General features: G+C 38.6%; 1 protein-coding gene across 1 annotated transcript in view; it reads right to left on the bottom strand.

The window, feature by feature from the left end:
- The window catches only part of CNTLN (centlein), a gene marked incomplete at both ends in the record, with an annotated part of 207,186 nt that extends 193,073 nt beyond the window's left edge, over positions 1–14,113 (bottom strand). Inside the window, one exon of the mRNA XM_082013442.1 lies at positions 14,021–14,113. Coding sequence (XP_081869568.1) covers positions 14,021–14,113 — 93 coding nt within the window. The remainder of the gene's footprint in view (positions 1–14,020) is intronic.
- Between the last annotated feature and the right edge of the window lie 8,506 nt (positions 14,114–22,619).

Raw genomic sequence — 22,619 nt, 5'->3', positions numbered from 1 at the left:
GACAAACAGTAAGCATCACACTAATTAATTTACTCCATTCAGGCCAAAAAGATGGCTATCCACCTTCTTGGTTTTTAAAAAAAAAAAGTACAACCTCTCATTGTGGCTATCACCTTATGCCACTTAAGATCCTGGATTTCTATGTAAGTAGTATGAAAGACTAGAAAAAGCGTGCACTTTTTTCATGTGTCCTCAAGAAAGTCACAATCTCCTGAAAATGCCTTACCATGCCACCTGAAAAGTCACAATGTGAACCACACATGACCTACTGCTTCTTCTCAGGCAGAAACAGCATGGAAAATGAAAATGTTTTTAAGATTTGAAAAACTGCTGTAGACTTCCAAAAAGCATTTGGATCTATACAGAACATGGATTCTGAGTATTTTTAACATCTAAAAAAGTCTTGTCTTTATGTTGAGAGCCCAAAGGAAAAACACAAAGCCAAACAAAAAGTCACTAAATAATAGCAATGGTAATGTGATTTCTTTTCAATTATGTAGAAGGACAGTAAGTCATCAGTTCTTACACTCTAAATGACTCCACTTTAAGGAAATCTTTGAACCATCATGGAGGAATAAACCAGTAAATCTAATAAACCATGTCCAATTCTAATTTTAAAATAATTTTAATTCAAATCTCTCAGTTAATCAGCAATATGGGGAGCAGAACTGAACCGGTACTAGTGCTTGAATATTTTTCATATCTGTAATACACAATTCACTGCATATTTATACACTAATGACTAACAAATTAGTCTAAGGGCCATGTAGTCAGAGAAGTCCAAATATAACAAACTGCCAATAGTGTTCCACCTGAAAACACTCAGTTAAAGAAACAATCAAAGTTTCTGATGCTGATTTATGAGCTCATGAGCTTTGTTAAATTCAGCTTTGTCTGACGGTTTAATGATTTGGATTTGCTTACCATCAGGCTTCCTTAACTTTTCCCTTTACTGTCCCAGATACAAGAATACAGAAGTAGCTGTTGGGTTTTCTGCTTATTTATTTATTTATTAGAAGAGTTGAGACACTTAGGCTACTGCATGACTCCAAGAAGCACTAACATCACAAGACTCAGTACAAGCAGTGGCAGCTGCCTGTTTTCCCATCCTGGAGGTTCCCACATACTCCAAGTCCCAGATGGGGAACAGTATACGGCATCACAAAAGGACAGAATAGTGCATAACTTTCAGACACATAGACTTCTAAGCACACCATTCCTCCATTACAAAAAAATTACAAAAATGGGAAAACTACAATAACACATACTGAATTGTTCCTAATGAACAAATATGTACAAAATATACGTATATGAACAATACAACAAGACAGAAATGCTCACACGTTTCCTGTGATTTTTGCTGAGCATCCAGCATGTATCAAGCCTCTGGCAATGTAGCTTCTACCCAAATTTTGCCAAGCGTCACAGAAATTGACCTTTTGATAATATATAACATACAAAGTTTCAATGAACTTTAAGTTGCTTTCCTAACAAGAACATAGATACTCAGGTACAAATGATCTCTTAATTGAATAAGCAGTTCAGATGAACATCAAAGCACCTTCAATTATTTCAGAGACTACTTGCAAAGATGTCCAAGGAAGAGTAAAGTCAATCCCAGGTTGCACTCATGTTAGTGAAGTTACCACTCCTTACATAACTAAGTTTGGCAACATTTCTGTCTCTGCTGAAAGAACGGTAGATGACATAGGAATGAAAAAGCCACCCTAACTTAAAACCAAAAAACTTTGCAGTAAGGAATATTGAATGTGAACAGTGTGCACTAAATAAACTTCAAAGGAACAGCTGAACAGAACAGGCTAAGTAGCATCCATTTAAAAAACAAAAAATACCCACAAACAAACAAAACAAAACAAGTCACTGGAATTTCCAGAACTGCAAAACACCACCATTTCAATAAATGCTGTTTACTTTTTATGAAGGCAGGAACAGGTATCTAAAATTACTGCTGCAACCTATGGACAAGTACACACAGAACTATAAAGCAATGCTGTAATTATACTAACAGATATTCTAATATAAATCAAAAATGCCTTTCACTGGATACTTGCACAAAGCAAATGCACACAAAACAAGGCAGCGTCCTAACTGCCCTTTCTGCCAAATGAATAAGGACACAATTTAACAGCATCTTTAATACACGTTACCAGTAAAAAAAAAAAAAAATCATCTGCAGTTAAAAAATCTGTGAACTTCATTACATAAAAAGAAATTTTACAGCAAAATGTACAAAAATTTCTCATTATGACAGTGAAACATTCGTCAATAAGTGAGAAGTTACTATAAAAAGTGACTTCTCTTTAACACCCCAAACATTTTAATAGCTACAACTGTTTCATTTAAATCTATAAGTAATTAAGCATTTTGTATAACAGAATGAGCATTAGTCAGAAATTGTTAGAGTTTTAAGATGAAAATAAGTTTAAACTGCCTTTTTAGGCTCTCGGCACAATTAGTGGACTTGATAATGGGCTTAGGAGCCAAACAATTTCTTCTGAAAAACGGCTGCTTAAGACTGTCTGAAGTTGGCACAGAAAAACACTACAGCTGTCAAGGTCTGGGATGTATCAATCTTCAGCATACCCAAGAAACATTCAGCCTACTCAAGTGTATGTTAACAGCTCAAGAGGCCAGCAAGAGTGTACCTTGAACAGCTGAGAACTTACATACACACAGCAGTATACAGATGTCATTTGAAAGTTAGTGAAAATTGCTCATTAAAACTAAGAATATTCACAACACACCTAATGTCAGATAAAGACACTCATCCTGTGATCAAATTTGCATGCCAGAACTAAAGAACTATGCAAGAAAAAACAGAGCACACTGCATATCCCCCCAAAAGTTGGATTTTCCCTCAGCCTACAGTGAAAGTGATTGTACCTCATCATCATACCAACACAGGGACAAACATCAGATGAGCTACTGACAAAGGTTACATGGCATGACTAGCTACAGCAGAAATATTTGCTTGCAAGTGAAGTCATAAATTTATTAAACATCAGTGTAGGTCACAAAACACAAAATCCCTCTGGCTTATAAGCAGGGAAAAATAAATGTTCTTATTTAAATTAAAACAATTTACTTGGCTTTTAGAAGATAAATCTAAGCATAAATACTGCTCCGGACATTTGATACCAGAAGTATACAAAACTGTACCAATATTGCATATAGTTATTTGTCTAATGGAAACTAAGAAGAGACCTAAACATAGAAAGTTTTGAGAATTTTTACACCGCTTTATCAAGAAGAATTAGCTGTCATTCTTTCAAAGTAATGATACTGAATTGCTATAGGAAAAGCTTTTAAATTAGCAGTGAGAGGAGTGCCAAAAAACATAAGCAGTATCTCTCTCTCTTTTTTTTGCTCACAGGAACTATACATTCATGACGGTTTGGGTATTAAATTTACAGGTAGGTTTAACTTTTTTTTTTTTAACATGCCTATCATGTCTTGTGTTGAGAGCAAGGATAAACTGAAAAACCTCCTCCTTTCCTGTAAATTTATACATCAAGCATCTCAGTTACCTGCAGTTTGAAATCAGTACTCTTTGACGTTTCACTGTACTTATTCCAAAGCATATTAACTATCAGTAGTGTTCATATGATACCTTAAATTTTTATAGCATTACAAGTTATTTACTAATTAGGAAGATACTATCTTCTGAAATCTGGAAGAGAACGCCCCCCAAAAGAGAAAAAAAAACCCCAAAACCCAAACAAACGACATCTTCCCACCTGCACCCTCTCCTCAAATAATCCCTAGAAAAGCACAGGATACAAACTCTCATTTTATTTTTTCAATCAGTTGATATCCCCAAAGGGGAAAATTAAACACTTGAGAGGACAGAGGGAGCTCTTGGTTTACTGTTAATTTTTAGTAAGAACTCTACGATAGATACTGACAATTTTCTGTATTATGAAGTGAGTATTCAATACAAAGTGAAATACGCATGACTACCAGGCTGGAAGAATTCATATGGAAATGCAAAATACTATATGTAATTGAGAAAAAGAAAACAAACCATGAAATAACATGGCTAGTATAAGCATTGAAACATCTGCAAGAAAACTGTCAATCTGGATTGTTTTGGACTCCCCTAACGTCTAGTATACTTCTGACTAAAAAGCTCAAACCTTTAATCAAGTTGACATATACACTTTACATGCAAGTGACAGACTTGCTTCTTGATGGCTCGCAAGACTTTTAAACTTACACTGTTGTACACTGCCAGTGCAGACTCTCTTGATCCTGCTGTGACAGTGTTCCTTTGTGATTTCCAGAAAGGAATTATATTCCTAATATATATTATATTCTCTCTACAACCCACCCAGTCCTGCTGAGTGGTCACAGTACAGAATACTCTTACACTTTACATAACCCATCTTTAACGTGCTACACTTTTCACCAATTTAAAAAGTCACTAGAAGGTAAGACTGATCAGTATGTCAGAAGAAAACTTAGTGTCTTATATGCACCAGGCTCTAAAGATAACATTATTTTCAAGTTCACAAAGGTCACTCACATACAGTGTGTACTGCTACATCTAATTTCTGGGTAGAGATTTGTAACATGGCTGTATGTGACCTGACCAGATTGATAGCTTCAAAATAGACGCCATCAGCAAACAAGTGTATCTTCCCCCCTTCCTCCCCAATGCCTTAATGTTGCAGTATAAGGGATATGCAACCAACAAGTAATTTCATGATACTAGAAAAATAGTTTAACATATCTTCCAGCCATAATCCTCTATTTAAAGACTTTCCTGTTACCCTGTCTCTATTGCTAATTTTGGCACAAAGAGACTTATGAATCAAAAATGGAAAAAAATAGTGTACTGCTTTACTTACAGATATACGTAGAATATAAAAAAACTGTGTGTAGGTAAATATACAAACATACTCCTCCCACACCCTGAGATTGCATCCTTACTCAGAACTCTGTTGAAAGCAAACAGGCACCATATAAATAACGCTATCATGTTACAATGTTGACGCAGTAACAGTGGTCTAAGCAAAAGTACTACACAACTTATACTAAAAGATGCTGGCATTACACATTATTTCATAAGGAACCTCTCAGATTAGTCCATTAGTGTGACAAAAAGACAGCAATGCACTTAACAGAATAATTTTATTACACATTCTTAATTTACATACATAACAGATTCATTGTAGCATCAGTGGACAAGAAATACAAAACACTTCTGGCCCACCATGACATAGTCAGTGAATTAACATCACACAAGTCAGATCAGTACCATCACAGGAGGACAGGACAGAAATAAACATGCATTAAATGGTAGAGAGAAGTTATCAGGTAGACACAGACCTGTGACACACAATGCCACCCTCACGAAGAGCTAAAAGTAAATTACTTCCTTTGCTCTTTGGTGAATGCACTGTCAGTATGCTCTGCATGCCTTCACTCACTGGTACAGCCATTACAACAACATTTGCTTTTTTTCTGAGCACTCAACATCAAAAACTTAACACTTGGTTGGTGTAAGAATTGTCAAAGAGGGCAGGATAGGAGAAAGCAAAGGGTTCAGCCCCAGAGATAAGGGTTTGCTTTAATCCCTTTATAGATCAAGGCTAGGATAACGAATCTGTGAGCTTTCCCTTCAAGCTATAAATATCTAAACTACTTCAATGAAAACTAACCAGTCATTGAAGTAATTTGGATGGAAGATGCACAGAATGGAATAGGAGATGCATTTTCTAAGTCACGTAAATCTTTCTGGAAGCACTACAATTCTGAGAGTTATTTTAAGACTTCAGTCACTTATTTGAGAGCACAGAACAATGCAAAAGTTGCTGCACAGGACACAGTTTTTGTTTACATATAATGCTACGGATTAATATAATCATAATGCATTTGTTATTTTCAATGCATTCAGGAGTACAGGAATGCTCAAGTAGTTTTATTTTACAGACAATACAAACATATGCCTACACGTAAGGCCTTTGACAGAGTCCCCCGCAACATCCTTCTCTCTAAATTGCACAGATACAGAGTTGATGGGTGAACTGTTGGGTGGATGAGGAATTGGCTGGATGGTTGCATCCAGAGGGTAGTGGTCAACAACTCCAAATGGAGATCAGTGACGAGTGGTGTCCCTCAGGGGTCCATGCTGGGACCTGTACTGTTTAATGTCTTAATCAGTGACATATGCAGTGGGATCAAGTGCACCCTCAGCAAGTTTGCAGATGACTCCAAGCTGAGTGGTGTGGTTGGCACGCCTGAGGGACGGGATGCCATCCAGATGGACCTGGACAAGCTCAAGGAACAGGCCCGTGTCAAGCTCATGAGGCTCAACAAGACCAAGTGCAGGGTCCTGCACCTGGGTCGGGACAACCCCCAGTATCAGTACAGGCTGGGGGACAAAGGGATTGAGAGCAGCCCTGCCGAGAAGGACTTGAGGGTATCAGTGGATTAGAAGCTGGACGTGAGCTGGCAATGTGCGCTCGCAGCCCAGAAGGCCAATTGTATCCTGAGCTGCATGAAAAGCAGTGTGGCCAGCAGGTCAAGGGAGATGATTCTCCCTCTCTACTCTGCTTTTGTGAGATCCCACCTGGAGTACTGCATCCAGCTCCAAAGATCCCAGCACCAGGAAGACATGGCCCTGTCAACACAGGTCCATAGTAGGGCCACAAAATTAAATCAGCGGCCTGGACCACCTCTCCTGTGATGAAAGGCTAAGAGTTGGGGTCGTACAGTCTGGACAAGAGAAGGCTCTAGAGAGATCTTATTGCAGCCTTTTAATACCTAAAGGAGGTTTATAAGAGCAACTGAGAGAGACTTTTTAACAAAGCCTGTAGTGATAAGGGGCAACAGTTTTAACAGAGTGAAAGACGGTAAGTTTAGATTGGACATAAGGAAGACATTTTTTACAACATGGGTGGTGGGACACTGGAACAGGTTTGTGGATGCTCCATCATTGGAAGTGTTCAAAGTCAGGCTGGACGGGTCCCCGAGCAACTTGACCTACTGAAAGACGTCCCTGAGCAAGGCAGAGAGGTTAGACTAGATGATCCTTAAAGGTTCCTTCCAAACCATTCTATGACTATAATCTCTATACCAAATTTTAAATTCCCACTCACATTCTGGGGGCAATTTGAAATATTTACACACAGACATACTGTGAATAGGTGACTACTTTAATAAGTGCAAAAATACTGTCGGGTTTTTTTAAAATATCACTCTCATTTCATCTTCACAATTTTGCTCAAATATTCCAAACAAATATTTTTCAGAAGGAAAGACCAGGTATGCAAAAATTCATTCTAGCTAGCTAAAATTTGTCAAAAGTAAAAAAAAAATAACAAAAGAAAATAAAGAAACATAGCTATTCAACATTACTTCTGTCTATAATACATAAAGAGTACACCTTTTATTAACAACACCTGTACTAATCAGACTCATGTGATTTAGACTCCTTATGGCAAAATATAAGAGTATAAAATAACAAAAAACCCCACCCAAAGCACAAAACAGCTGGCATTCCTTGGCACCAATAAGTATGTGGTCTTGGTTAATCACAAATAAAAATATTAGTATTTAATTAATGGACACATTAAACACTTTGCCCTATTTTGAAAAAACAGTATATGGATATCAACAATTCATCCAGAAGAAATACTAACACACTAAATTCTCATACTGGTAGTTGACAACCATTTCAATTTTAGTCAGAAGAAAAAGAACTAAGTCAACATAAAAACACATCACTAAGGAAGAACTATGGCTTTTTTAGTTTTAGTTTCAATTCTCAGCTATTGATTTTAAAACATTTCTATTATGTACAATCAGCATACACCTCAAATAGCTATTCACCTATCATGAAACAATGCAATGTTTTGTTATTTAATGTATTTTTCCTATTTACTTGTAAATAAAGTGTGGAGGTTAAATCTATTTATGAATCTGTGTTATCATGGCTACATTAGATTTCCAGTGGATGTCCTGGATACTAAATCCGTCCAGAATGAAAGAATGCATCTGTTTTTCCAGGTAAGAAAAATTTTTCATAAGGAGAGTTTGTTATAGCAATCCTGTCTGTTACCAATGCTGCTGATACCAAAGAGAATATTTTACATCCCTGCCTGACCTACAAAGTGATCAAAACAAGACAGTCCAGCTGTCCACAAAGTACTGTTCTTTTTCTGCAAATATAGTATAAAATAAGACATGAAGACCAGAACAGGTCTATGCACAGCTTTTCACAGTAGGCAGGAAACATAAAACATGAAGCAAAGCCAGCAGCCGCTGAAGCCCCCATCACTCCACCATCCACAAAGCCTTGTTCCTCTTCTACCTGAAACGCTTATGGATACATATAGTGCATTCTTTCAGATTTCTCTCCAATCCCTGACAATGAAGAGAAAGAACAGTAACAGCAGCTACAAGAAGATCTCTTTCTTCCCTGTTTCTATTTGTCACTTTTTGACAGAAACCGGCAAATCTGCTGCAGCAGAACATTTACAGACAGTTACTGATCAGCTCCTAACTTTTTGACTAATTTTTGACTAGTTTTTTTTAATCTATAAACTGCATTTTGTAAATTCAAAACCAGAAGCAGCAGTATGGTTTCTTTGGCTAAATGTTGTAGTCTGGTGGCTGACAGACTGTACCTTCTAAGTCAGAGGTATAAACTGTGCAGAGTACCATGCAATGGTGTACTCTCCAGAGACCTGTAACTTAGTCACAGCTACATACACCTATTAATTCCTAATATAGCAGAGGAGTAGGCATTATAAGCATCATTGACAGGAAAAGCACATGAGCTTGAGTAGATAACACTAACAAGAGCTCCCTAAAAACAGTGTATGTAACTGCAGAAAAAAGATGGGGTAGTCTCAGTTTTTGCAGAACCACAAAGTTAGAAAAAAGTCTTCAATTAGGAAAATATCACCTTATTTTAGCAGCAAGAGATGCCATGTTACCTTCTAAATCAAAGCTGCCATGAATAAAGTTAAGACTGTTGGGTTTTTTTTTAAAATAAGAATGGGTAAATTGTTAAGACACTTGCTTGAACCCAAAACAACACTTTCAGCAAATAAAGAAAGAGATCCTAGGCTGGAAAATATGAAACAAAGCTCATCAAACCAAAGGCCTTTTGTGAATACCACCAAAAACATAAGTAAAAAGAGGACGTGTTCTCCGGACTTCCAGCAACATAAGACACTAAACTGGATGTAGAAAACTGAGTCTCAAATCATACCATCTTGTTCAAAGCGAGGATTTGATGAAGTTTCCTACCACAGGATACTTTAAAGAACCTTTCCTATCTTCTTAGTTACCGAACAGGGTGCATGAAAGTGTCTGTAGGAACAGGATTGACAGCCAGAACACCAAAATGTATCTTCTGTTTCAGGAATGCACATTATTTTGCACCAAATGAAATAGCTTCCAGAAAAAAATGACCGCAAGAAACTAACTGTGGAACACACTATAAATTAATTATTAAAATATAGAGTCACCAGGTGGTTTAAAGAAAAAGCACATGAAAGCTAAAGAAAAATACCCTTGGCCCAGAAACTCCACTCACAGAATGAGCTTCCAGAGAGAGAGCAAATCATTCCCCTTATTAAAAAAATAGAAACAAACAAAATAGCCACATTTCCTTTACCAGCAAAAACTATGCTTGCAAAAACAGCACCTCCATCTGCCCCCCAAAAACCACAGAATCACAGGAGAAAACAAGACAGGGATAAAACACACCAGATCTTTTCAACACTAAGCAGAGCCAGAAACTCCAGGAAGCAATAGGAACATAGCTGTCCAAGATTTTTCATGGAAGTGTCTTGAGGTATTAAGGTGGTATGCAGCAGCATAATGCCCTGAAGTAGAACGTAATAGTTGAAGCAAGTAACAGAGGCCAGATCATCATAAACTTACTGCTTGACTTTTGCCTTTCCACTGCCCCCCAACACTGTCTGGCCAGTCAGAGAAATGGAACAGGAAGGTCCCAAAGGCAAAAAAAATTTTAAAAAAACAAACGTTTCCTTTGCAGTTTTCTCAGGAAAATTACTCGGTTGCTCAAGTAATTCTCAAGTAAAATTAGGAGAAGAGGAGCAGTGAAATTAAAAGTCATTTATTAAGTGATTATCAAAATAACTATACAATGGTCTACTACAGACACAACGATAATTTTCCCAAAACAGCACAATACAGTGCCAAACATGCTTTAGATTTAGATTTTTTTCTTACTTTCTCTGCTTTACACAAGTTTCCTTAGTAGACAATTTGGGAGCTTTGGACTGTTTTCTTAATGTGGCTTTCTCATTTTTGCAAATTCCATCACAGAATTACAAGACAACATCAGTATTCACACACTGACTACAACAAAATTGTTCTGCTTTTAATAGGCTCTCCTCCAAGATCTCACTTATTAAGATTCAGGTTCCCACAATGTTTTTAAGAGTATTAAAGAAAATATCAAATACTGCAAACCTAAGCTGCTGAGGACAAGACTTAACAGCAGAACCTTAGCTTTAGAAAATTGAGGAAAAAAAAAAAGAAAATCTTCAAAATATCATATTTGGCCCTGTAGGCACCTTTACCTGGTGGGAAGTGTTACCTTAAAAGACAGAAGAAATGTGAAGAAAAAGAAGCTAAGTTTGAACATAAAGGCCACCATCCCAGATGAGAAAAAGGGTCAGCTACTCCAGGATCCTGTTGCAGAAAAAAGACAACAGCCGAAAGTAGATGCCTGAAATACGTGTGGTTAGGGCAAAGCTAGTATGCAAAATACTTCCACTAAGACTCAGGAACTTCATTAGCCAGAGATGGCTTCCATATATATAGCCAACAGACTATATTGTCAGTGGATTCCAGTTCCTAGTAGATAGACTTCACAACAGTGGATACAGTAGCCAAAGGAGGTGTGGAGAAGTAGAGAAGTCTGGCATATTTTATTCACGTGCTAGATAAACATTGGGTAGATACATTTCTATTTCTATAACTTTGTTTAGTGTTCCCTAGAACCAATTAAAACTTTCAGCCTCAATCATTTGATAAGGTTTTTTTTTTCCTTTGAAAAAAAAAAAAATTGAAAAGGCTAATACCTAAACAAATATTTAAAGCTAATCCTTTAGTTCTGGTACATTGTTAAACTATTAAACTAGACTTCAGTTGGGAGGTCTGTTTTGGAAGTGCAGTTTATGTCTGTGAATGTAACACTCAGAAGAAAAAAAGAAAAAAACCCCAAAACTTAGGCAATTTTATCCTGTTGCTGGATTATAAGCTAACAACCTCTCACTAATGTCTTTAAAAAAGACATTTACATAACATTTCTATGCAAAATGCCTGCTAAGGTAGTCTCCAAAACAGATAAACCTACCCCACAGACTAGAACATAAGACAAGAAAAATCTTAATACACAATCTGAAACACTTTTACTGAGGGTCTTCACACACTGGCACAGGTTGTCCTAAGGGGTTGCAGAGTCTCCAGCCATGGAAATACTCAAAACCTGACCGCACACCATCCTGGGCAACCTGCTGTCGGATCAGGCAGAATAGATGTTCCCAGGAGGTCCCTTCCAACTTAAAACAGTTTCATGATTCTGATTGACAAGAACAACAAATGTTAGGTGACGACTTAAAACAAGAACCGAAGAAGATCTTACATGCAAACGAAACTAAGAAAATCACAGCAGATGAAATATAATTCCACTAAGGAATTAATTGGTCAATAAAAGCTTTGTATTTCAGCTGTGAAGAAATTAGAAAAGCACATTAACATTGCCCATATACATTCATGTTTTCAAATGGCTTGTCTTTGTACAAAGTTTTCATATCAAATAAGAACTTAAACCAGCTGAAGAATTTTTGTGAAGCCTACTTTAGTTCCCATCCAAATTCAGCGTAACTTCACAAAACTTCAAAAAAGATTATTTTAGATAAATCCTACTTTAAAAGAGCTACATAATTGGCTAGGCTATCACCTCTTTCACTTACTAAAATCTGTTTTCCCCCTTCTTTACATAACATACACATGCTTAAACATGCCAATCTACATTTATTGATGGATTAGTAAAATGGTAAAGCGTGTAGATGTCTACACTGAAGTGCTTTGAGAGAAGAATTTCAGCTTATGGATTACTGCTTCGCTTTCCTTTTTATTAACAGTCTGAAATAAATCCTGAAGACATACATACCCTGTTGTTAGAAGGATGGTATATATTAGATTCTACCTATAGCTGGAAGGATTACTGCTGAACATTGACTGGGTTCTGTTTTCAAATACAGGAATTACTTTCATGTTCTTTTTTTCTTGCTTCCCTCCCTGAAAACTTACCCAATCTGATACAAGACAAATATACAAAAATGGCAAGATAATATGCATGAGACTTAGAAGAAATACATCTAAAATATTTTCTGGTTGCTGACTTGAAAATGATTGGAATGGGTTCATCAAGGAGCAAGTAGAAATGCACATGTAATTGAATGAATCTAAAGGGGAAATCAGATACTTAACTACAATTTGTGTACATCAAGTTACATTATCAAAGTGATTAGAAATTCAGATTTGTACTGTCTACTTGAAAGTTTCTATTATTTATAAAGCTCTTTAAATATGCTACTACGTTCTAGTAATATATAATTTATGCTCAACTAGCAAATGAGCAGAGCACAGGGCCTTCCTTCTGCCTCCACCAAATCTTCTCCAATACTGCAGATTTGCATACCAAGGAGAGGAAACTAACTAAATTATCATTATAAAGAATTTCCTAAACTTCTCCCACATGACATTTAAGACACCCCCCAAATCATTCATTGTTCAGTATTTCTAAACAGGATTTTTACTGGCAGCTCACTCTCCCAGTAGTTCTCCTATGCAACAAGTTTTTGCAAGAAGTCTGGATTCCACCCACAGCAGAAATCTAATGCCAGTTTCCAGGGGTACCAACATTGCTTGAAGGAACAACTGCTACTAAGTCTAACACAGACGCTATTTTCGCAGATATGTCTACGTCAGCCCAGGCCTTCGTGCATTTAACCAGACCATGTCCCACAGGAAAATACTGTTCTGACTACCAGGAAGCAAGTCAGATGTCACCTTCCTCTCTGCTGTATTCTTTAGATGTATTCCACTTGTTTCATAGAGAATTACCATAGATTTCTGTGAGGAGACCTCATATTACCAACATTTTGTTATTTTCATGAAAGGTACCTAAACATAAGCGACGAACGACCAATTGGAAAAATGAGGGGAGTGTATCTGTGAAGGGAGGTCACAGGGAGATAGTCTGGAGGAGCTCTGGAGAGTACAACTGGAATTATGCCTAAAGGCCTCCCTGCCAGGAACCGTTTGGGTATATTGAATCCTGCTGCAAGGTTGGAGGAAGAGATTAAATGACCTTTAAAGGTTCCTTCAAAACCTACATTCCTATAAAACCCCTCAGTTTGTTCATTTTTCCAGGAGTTGCACAAGGCAACACCTCAGCGCTCTTCCCACTACACACCAAGCAAATAAACGGTGGCTCCTTGTGGAGAGGAAAGGGGAAAAAAGGAAAAAAAAAAGGGCAAGAAAAAAAGAAAAAGCTTTCAGGCCAAGCGCTTGCTTTTGAGCCAGAGCAAGAGCTCGGAGCCCCTTTAATCCGCGCCGCGGAGCCGCACGCCGGCGCGCAGGGGGTTCCCGCTCCCGCAGCGGCTGCGCCATCCCGGACCCAGGCACCACCGCCGCCTCCCAACAGGTGGGCGCTGCAGCCCCCTCGGCGCCGTGGTGGATGCTGAGGCGAAGCCCCCTGCCTGGGGACCCGCCGTCGCGGGAGCCACCCGGCCCTCCTGCCCCACACAGGCCTGGGGCCCGGGGCCCTGCTCCCCGCATTGACCTCCGAGTCCGCCGGAACCGGGACGCTAACCCGGGGTCCCACGCAGGACGCGGCGCTTCCGAGCTGTGGGCTGCAAAGGCCTCCCGGTGGGCGGCAGGTGCCCGCGCGACCTCAGCCGCGCCGCACTGGGCTGTCCGTCACCGCCCCCCTCTCAGGTACCTGGCAGCGGCTCAGCTCCTCCGCCAGACTCCGCAGCTCTTCCTCCAGCTCTGCCACCCGCGGTGCCGCCGCCTCCGCGCGCCCCGAAGCCATCACCGGCGTCGTGGTGAGAGCCTCTCGCCGCTTCCGCAGGCGCAGGGAGGAGAGAAGAGGATCCGCGCCTGGCGGAGAGGGTGCAGGAAGCCCCCTGCCCGCCCGCTTCTGAGGGAAAGGGGAGATAAACGGTGCTGTGAACCACACAAATGAAAACTTTCCCCCTCTCAGCTGCACTTACCACGCAGGCGAGCGCCGGAAACCGCAGAGAAGGACGCGGTGCAATGACGTCAGCGCAACGGCTACCCCGACAAAGAGAAGGGGCGAGAAGCAGGTTTGAATTTGCCCGCCCGAGCAGCAGGGCTGCGCATGCGCCGTGCCGGAGGCGCCGGCTGGTTCCCGCGCGAGCAGCCGCCGCGCCGGGCCGTTGGGTTCAGCAGCCGTTGGAGGTTGGCCTGTGTGCCGCACCCGGCGCTCGCTGGGTGCTCGGCGTCGGTGTGGGTGGGGGATGTATAGCAGCAGTACGCTCTTCGCTGTCAGGGACTAGCACCTTGTCAGGGCAAGCTGTCTGAGCATCTGCCGAGGGTGGGCTTTGAGCCTCATTTTTGTTTTTGCTTCACGCTACGGGAGGAAAACGGCTGCTGTCTACCGGCGGTGCTGAGCGCAGGGTCTTTCAAATGCCTGGGAATCCCTTAAATGCTCTTCCTGAGCCGTAGGAGCAGCTAGAGTTGTCGCACATCTCTGTTGTGGTACTAGAGATCTGCATATGAACAGTGCAAATATTTCTGGGTGTTGTGCTGTGGTGTGCTGATGCTCCAGCATACTTCAGTTTAGTAAGATGTGGCATGCCTTCTTGGAATTTTTCTTTCTCTGAGTGAGGTACTAACATTTGTGGGACAAGAGTCAGAAACCTGGTTTTGTAGTAGGTCTTGCTAGCGCTTTAGGATGCACAAGCACCCAAATTGTCTCTCACACAGGAAGTTTATTCGGATTTATTATTTCCAGAGTTGCACTTAAGAGCTTTTAACTGGAAGGTAAGAAAGGCGTGGAAGATCTAACTGTTACAGTACATGAAATATTTGGGCTGATGCTGTTTCGTAAATGTACTGTAGTTAAGATCAGGATATGCAGAGTACTTGGTTTTGAAATAAAGAGTTAAACGGTGTTGCCAAAGCAAATGTTTGCATGTTTCCTGTAACCTACATAGGAAGCAAAATAGACTAGACTTTTTCCCAAACAAATGAAGAAGTTGCAACGTGAAGTCAGGATTTTTTTTAGTCTAAGAATAAGCACCAATTGAATTGCATTTCACCAATGTCAGTGTCTTGCTGTAGGAATAGCATACATGTTTTTACACAGAAGTATGTTTTCTCCTCCATTGTAACTTTAGCACAGATTTCTGAAAAGTTGCCCTGAATGTACCACTGTGCCTAGAAATAAAATTCTTATTGTGTGTGCATGCAGAGAAGCAAAGTGGGTTAATTATGTGAATTATACCTTAAAATGTCCAATCCTTCCACCTGTGGCCCTGATAGGAAGTTTCCAGCATCTTTGGTGATGGCTTTACCTGTGAAAGTTGTTTTTTGGAGCACGTTGAGCTCTAGAGTCCCTCCTCAGAAGAAGAAAATTACTGTACTACTCAAGGACAAAGTAACTATTTTCATATAATTTTCTGTAAAAGTACTTTTATTGTTCTTATGCAATTATTATCTGTACAAAGACAAATGTAAATTTAAAGGTAAGAAACCACATTTGAGTATTGTCTGTCCAGTTATACAGAGATGTAAGGACATTCAACAATTACCTGATCAATACCATGTGTCTGCACAGAACATCCTTTATAATTTTTATTGTTGTTCATTGCTCCTTGTATATTGTATCATCTCATACTTGTGATCTTACACTTTTAATTTTCTATCTTTGTGTGTTACTACATGTTCATTTAACCATAATGACCATCTGTCATAATTCTAACATGTTTACTTTTTCCCTTTTTCTTTGCTTTAAGGGTTTTTTAATTTTTTTCCTGTAAATTATCCAGACACTATGTAATCACAGAATCTGTAATATGTGGTCTTTGCTTTTTCCACATCCCTGCCTTTTAATAACCGTCTTTTTTTACTTTTCATCTGTTTCCTAATATTTTTATCATTGTCCCCTTGACCGTTTGTTCCCTAATACACATGAGCAACAAGGAGCTAACCTTACTTAAAAAACAATATACTTGGATTAACTGCTAAACAACTATAATGACTAAATGGGATTTTAAAACTTTCCAAGTACAGGGTCGTTCAAAGGTTAGCCGAAGAGTTTCAGTTATTACAGGGGCTAGGTTCATGGCTTGACATGACACAAACAAAAGGCCACAATTACAGTCCCTGTAATTTTACAACTTAAAAGAGAAATTTGTGTATTTGCTATTAGTGTAGACACAACACGTTACTACAATAAGAACACAAGCAACACTTTCCCATAGCCAGATACTTATTTTATGGATGCAATATTTTTGTATACAGTTTAATCATCTTCACATTTGTTTTCCTGCCATTTCGTAAGTCGTCTGAAGTTTCTAGTTATCAACCCAAGCAGAATTCATGGTAATTCTTAGAATATTATAGAGAATCTAAAACGTGCACTTGGCAAGTTTTAATGAACTGGGGGACCTTGCCTTGTCTCGGAGAATTTTGTACATCGTCTTTCTCCCAAATCTTTGTCTTTTCGAACACCTGCTACAGTGAGCAAAAGAAGCTAAAATTGCTGAAATTTTTTCCAGCATTACTTGGCAAGGTCCTCAATATTTTTGTGATTTATAATTTTCTCAGGAACATATTATAACCTTAGAAAAATGTTAGATCTTGTTTAGACAATGAATTTAAAATATACTTGCTTCGAGTCGAGGTTTCTGGTGGTTTTGTGATGTTTGTTTGGTTTTGGGCTTTTTTTTGTAACTGACTAGCTATAAGCCAGCTTATCGATGCATTCTGGGCTGCAGGAGACATTCTTTTCACTTTTGTGACAGCTGTAAATAATAACTTGATTACAGTTGTAGGAAGAATAGTTTTGGGATATGAAAGTGGCAAGGTCTGTAGCAAGAAGTATATCAGGCATTAGACCACCTGTCATAACTGAGAAAACAGGCAGACCGTTTAGATGGAACAAATTGGTGAAAAAAGTATTTGACCAAAACTACCCATTTTTTCTAGCTGCATCTAATAAAAGATACTACTTCAGACCTCATTCTTACCATTTTAACATATTTAATTGTATTTGCATAGTTAAAAAATCAGAGCTGGAAAAGGTCAGCATGGGAGCCTCGATTCACTGTCACAGGGACATGGAGTTCCACCATTAGCGTGACTCACTTTTCTCTCAGTGAAAAGAAAGTGTCATTTTCATCTCATAAGCAGAGAAGGTAGTGGAGGTCTGATCTGCCCCTGAAAAGACAAGAGCTAGAACAAAATAGCCCCCTAAAATTTGTCAAAATTGCTAGGATGTGGCTTCATGGGTAAGTTTGCTTTGGTTTACTGCATAGTTCTCTACTACACACTATGCCTTGTATATAGGCTGAGTGTATAAACGTCAACGAACAGGTTACATTCCCCAGGGTTGCTGCATCATCTTGCCCAAGGACTCTCTAGCATTGCCTTGGGAGTCACTCTTCCAGGTACCTTTGCAACTAGGAAGGCTGTGGTTTTTCATTGTCTTTTAAATAAATCCACAGACCGTGGATTAATTCAAGGCAATGAAAAACACAAACCACTAATATAAATTAGGACATGTCAGTGGAACAAAGCACTGAGGAAGGAGGTAGTTAACCGTGTCCTGGATGTGGGGATGAAGTTTGCCCCACCCCATAGCACCTGCCAGCAACATGAGGCCTAGAGGGAGGGACCAACAGCTGGAGATAATTAAGAGGAGGAAGCAGATTCCAGAGTTTGGCTGTCCTGGCAGAGGGAGATTGGGTTTGTGTTGCAGTAAGATGCGAAGGTGGGTTTAGCTGAGCCTTGGGAGTTGATTGTTTCATTGTTAATTTGTTTCTTAGTGAAGCTAGACCCCATGAAGGAGCTGAGCTTTGACCTTGCATGTGGTGTGTAGCCTGTGTCATAGACTAACTGGAAGAGTCACCTGGTTATGGAAGCGTTGCACGGAAAATGAAGAGCTGAGTTCTGTTACCCTGAAAGAGGGTGTGAAGAGTACGTGGCCACCCAGGCTCAATGAATGAGACACGATACCCTTCTTAACCCAAGGAGCGGTTGCTGGAAGGCGCAACAACCATCCATGACCACCCAAATGTTGTAGAGTATGCAGAGGACACAGACAAGACTCTCCCTAACCCTAGGGATGGCAGCTGAAAACATACACCTACACATCCTCAGTTTTACCAGCGCATTGCACTCATGCATATGTATGCAACATAAGAGCCACCAACATATTCAAGCACCTCACAATCTACCCATTTTTAATATTAGAAATCAATTTTGCAAGTTTTTATGTTTTAGTATTGCACTGGTGAGCAATGCAGTGGAACATACTAATTTTCTGACTGTGGACAGATGAAAAGAATAAGTACTGGAATTAATTAAATAAGAATTTCAGCAATAAATTCCTACATTTTAAGCTTCTACCGTTCACAAATGATAAGATAACTTTGAACAGAAGTTTTAATGTGAATCTCAGGCAAGCTGCAAAATTCCTTTAAGTGCAGTATAGTTATTCCTTTTACATGGTAGAGAGGTTAAGGTGTAGTCATGTTAAGTCACAGCAGAGTGCACAGCAGTAGCCTTGATAAAGCTACAATTATTAAATAGGGCATAAATCAGAACCCAGCAATGTTTTTGCTCAGAGCAGAGCCAAGGCATATGATTTTCAGGTTTTTGTTTAACAATTCATATGGTCTTAAAAAAAAAAAATAGGAAAACAAACAAATTGGAACAAAATATAAGCATTGGTAGTTTATTCAAAAAACATTTGCAGCAATTAAAACACTTTCTCTAGTTTTATTGATGTACTTATATTACTGTTATGTGGTATTTTACAGGCACTACCTTTTCAAGAAGAAAAGATTCCTGCTCAAACTCTAAGGTGACAGGGTTTCGACATCTCGATATAATATCCGTTTTGCCTCAGTTATCTTGCTGGATTTTTTTACTTGAAATTCTAAGCTAAGTATCTTTGCGTTTGTCTCGGTTGACCATCAAATTTAAGTTACAGTTATTTACAATCACTTAAATCAACAATTCAGAACCTACTTCAGATGAACAAGCAAGATTCTATTTTTATTATCTGTGCGTACTGTGGCAGTAGCTAAAAGTTACTGGGAGGCCACTTTGTGCTGCAGTATTTCAGTTGCTAACACTGTTCCCAAAAACAGTGTTTGCTATAAATTCCCAGCCCAAGGGAATACAAAACAGATACTGCACATTGCATTCTAGGGTGGTACTGGAGAGTCAGCCGAACATGAACTCTTCTTGCAGCCTGAACTCCATCATCACAGTGGGACTCAACTGACTCAATCCAGTGAGATAGGGCTCGTGTATTTTGGCAGTGATGCAAAGTTGTAACTTTGAACTTTCCTTTCCTACTGTGGTTGAGCTTAGAGTAACAAAGTGAGACACTTTGTCTGTTGATTTAAGTTTTTAGACACACTTTTTACTCAACAGAATTGCTTCCTTTAGAGTCAGAAAATATTAAAGAATAAATACTACATAAACATCTGTATTTTCTAATAAACAGAAGTATTATAAATATAATGCAGGCTGCAAGTAAAATTATCTGGAATAAATTCAGAAACAAAAGATATTCTTGCAGAAATAAAATTTTTTTAATACTGAATTCGATAAATTTGTTTGTTTCTGTTAATTTGCTCAGCAGTTGTATCCTAGTAATGTGCACAAGATAAGAATTGATTTAAGCATGTAAAAGAAGTTAATTAAGTTCTGAAGTCAGACAGTGAGTGTTCAGAAAAGAGCTTTTCATGCTTACTCATTTGTGGAGTGGACAGGCAGTTGTCAAATCGTATTCAGTTTCATATTTACAAAACAACGTAGGAATAGAATTCTTTCTACAGTTTATTTTTAATTCTAATATAAAAATAAATAAATACTATTCTATGAGAGTGGTTTGCAGAAAATTATTACATTCCTTTTTCTTCTTTTTTTTCTAGAAAATGAAATTTAATTATTGCCAGCTCTCACAATTTTATTGCAAGTTCGCTGTTACCGTTATTTTCCTTAAAACCCCTTCTGGAGTCCCTTGATTACATAAGAATTTCTAGGTCACTTCTTCTGCTGCTTTTAGCACTTCTATCCCTCACAGCAGTATGGAATTGTGACCCAAATGCAATCTAAGAACTTAGGATCTGAAAATCAAATAAAAATAGCTATTAGAAATCACTTTTATTTGCATTCTGACCTGCATTTTTCCAACCCTTAGTGTAGGTAACACTAGATATATCTTGTAAACAACAGCAAAAAAAAGTTAATTTCGTTTCACTACCCAAACAACGGTGGAAATATGCCAATGAATCATAGAATCTGTGGGTTGGAAGGTACCTTTAAAGGTCATCTAGTCCACCCCCCCAATAGAAACAAATACTAAAAACCTAATATTTTTCACTGCTTTACTTGTCTGAACTCTTACTACAGAATGATATATTGAGGCTGTGAAAAATATAAAAGAAATATGTTGCTGAGACAGCAATTACATTGGATCATGCGTTGATTTGCCTTCACTTTACTCAGGGAACAAGGTATAGCTACAAATAGAAGAATATGTGTAGTCTCGTCTTGCAAGCTAACTGCTTTTTCATCATACTCAGGTAAGGCTTTGTGTTCCTAGTGAGTGTCAGGTTGTCATCTGTCTCCCCTGATCAGTCCCACATCCTGACCACATGGCTCCTGACCCAGGTATTCTGTTTTAGAAGTATGCTCAAAACAATCCGATCCCTGAGTTGCTCTGACCTTCTGCATGTGCAGTATTTAATGATCTAGAAAATAATTTGTGGTGTTCTGTCTTTTATCTTCACTGAGGTGTCATTTCTGAGAATCCAAGGTACCAATGAACCAAGTTAATTTAGATGTTAGTGCTTCAACAAACAACTTCTGAATAATCCAGCAGCAGTTTCAAATATAATCTTAGTTATCTGTAGCTCCCTGCAGGTGGAAAAAATCTTACATAGAAGCTTTTAGATGAGGAGCAGAGCAAGCAACAAAGACAGTAACTTTTTAAAATGTTGTAGCTTTATGGGCTAGATGTTAATAGTTGTATACCCTCCAGGAATACTCAAGAATATAACTTGGACTTTATGCATTCTTACTATCTATATGAATAACTCTGTTTTTGTCTACTATAAATGGGCAACACTCATCTGACATATGAAGATTCTATCATATATAGTAATAAAGGGATTATTATCTTGTATTTTGCAGTACACTGCAGCATTCCTGCCAAATACCTTGATTTTTTTAAGACAAATTTGGGAAACTTGGTACTATAGCCTTAGCTACACCTTACTCACACACCACTTTGAACATTTTTGTTGGTGCTGATAAGACATAAGTCTGCCAAGTCAAGGAGACCCACTTCATTCTGAAACCTCTTGGTATCAGAATAGACAGAGGAAATGTAACCTAACACATGAGCGTCATTCAGCCCGCTACAAGTACTTACCCAATTGCACAGTATTTATTAGGGGGTGGTTCTGACCTCATGCTTCACAGAAAACTATTCTATTATTCTTAGAACATTCATCGTAGGGGAAATAACTATTATATTGATTTATATTATAGATGAAATGTTGTTTGTGGGACCAAGGTCGTGCTTGTGCTCCTCTGACTGACTTCAGCAAGCAAACATTCTCAGTCATTGTCCTTTTTCCCTATCCTACCACTGTGCAGTGAGTGGCTTGACCTTTCTGTTTGGAAATATTTTACAAGATAGTAAATACATGTAGGAGACAATCTCTGAAATAGTAGGAGAAACTAGAAGGCCTACATTTGGGCAAGTCATCAAGTCACGCTGGAGAGGCACAAAATAACAATGCTTCAATGCCTGGAGGACACCAATGGAAAAAAAAAATGTTAAATCTAAAAGACAAAAGACTTACACAAGGAAATTTCAGCAAAAGCCAGTAATTTCTCCCAGTAGCTAAACAAAATGTGGCCACGTGAAGATAGGTCTCTGCCCTTAAATAGGATTCTTATTTTTTAAACATAAAAAATAAATCACCATGAGAGTTCCAAAAGATATACTGTGCCTGGATACAGCAGAAGATTTAGTATTCCGGTATGCCAGACTAAATCAATAACTGGCATCCTATCTGGTCCAGTTATTGAGAGAACATGATTTGCTTTTTCTTTGCATCACTTTAATGGATTTCTTTTCCTGTTGAATAATACCTTGTACAAATACTGTTTTAAAGTTTATTTGGGTGAAAATTCCCTTTGTACAGATTATATATTTATGTAGGATTAGATACAGCAGAGTGCTGCTTACAGAAGTACTGTTACTTGTTTCTGTTATATTCTAGTAACCAAGGTAATAAAAAGCAATGTATTTCACTGTTAAC

Source organism: Phaethon aethereus, assembly GCF_964289735.1.
Source record: "Phaethon aethereus genome assembly, chromosome: Z".
In the NCBI taxonomy this organism is placed as follows: Eukaryota; Metazoa; Chordata; class Aves; order Phaethontiformes; family Phaethontidae; genus Phaethon; species Phaethon aethereus.
This window is presented reverse-complemented; position numbering and strand designations above follow the sequence as displayed.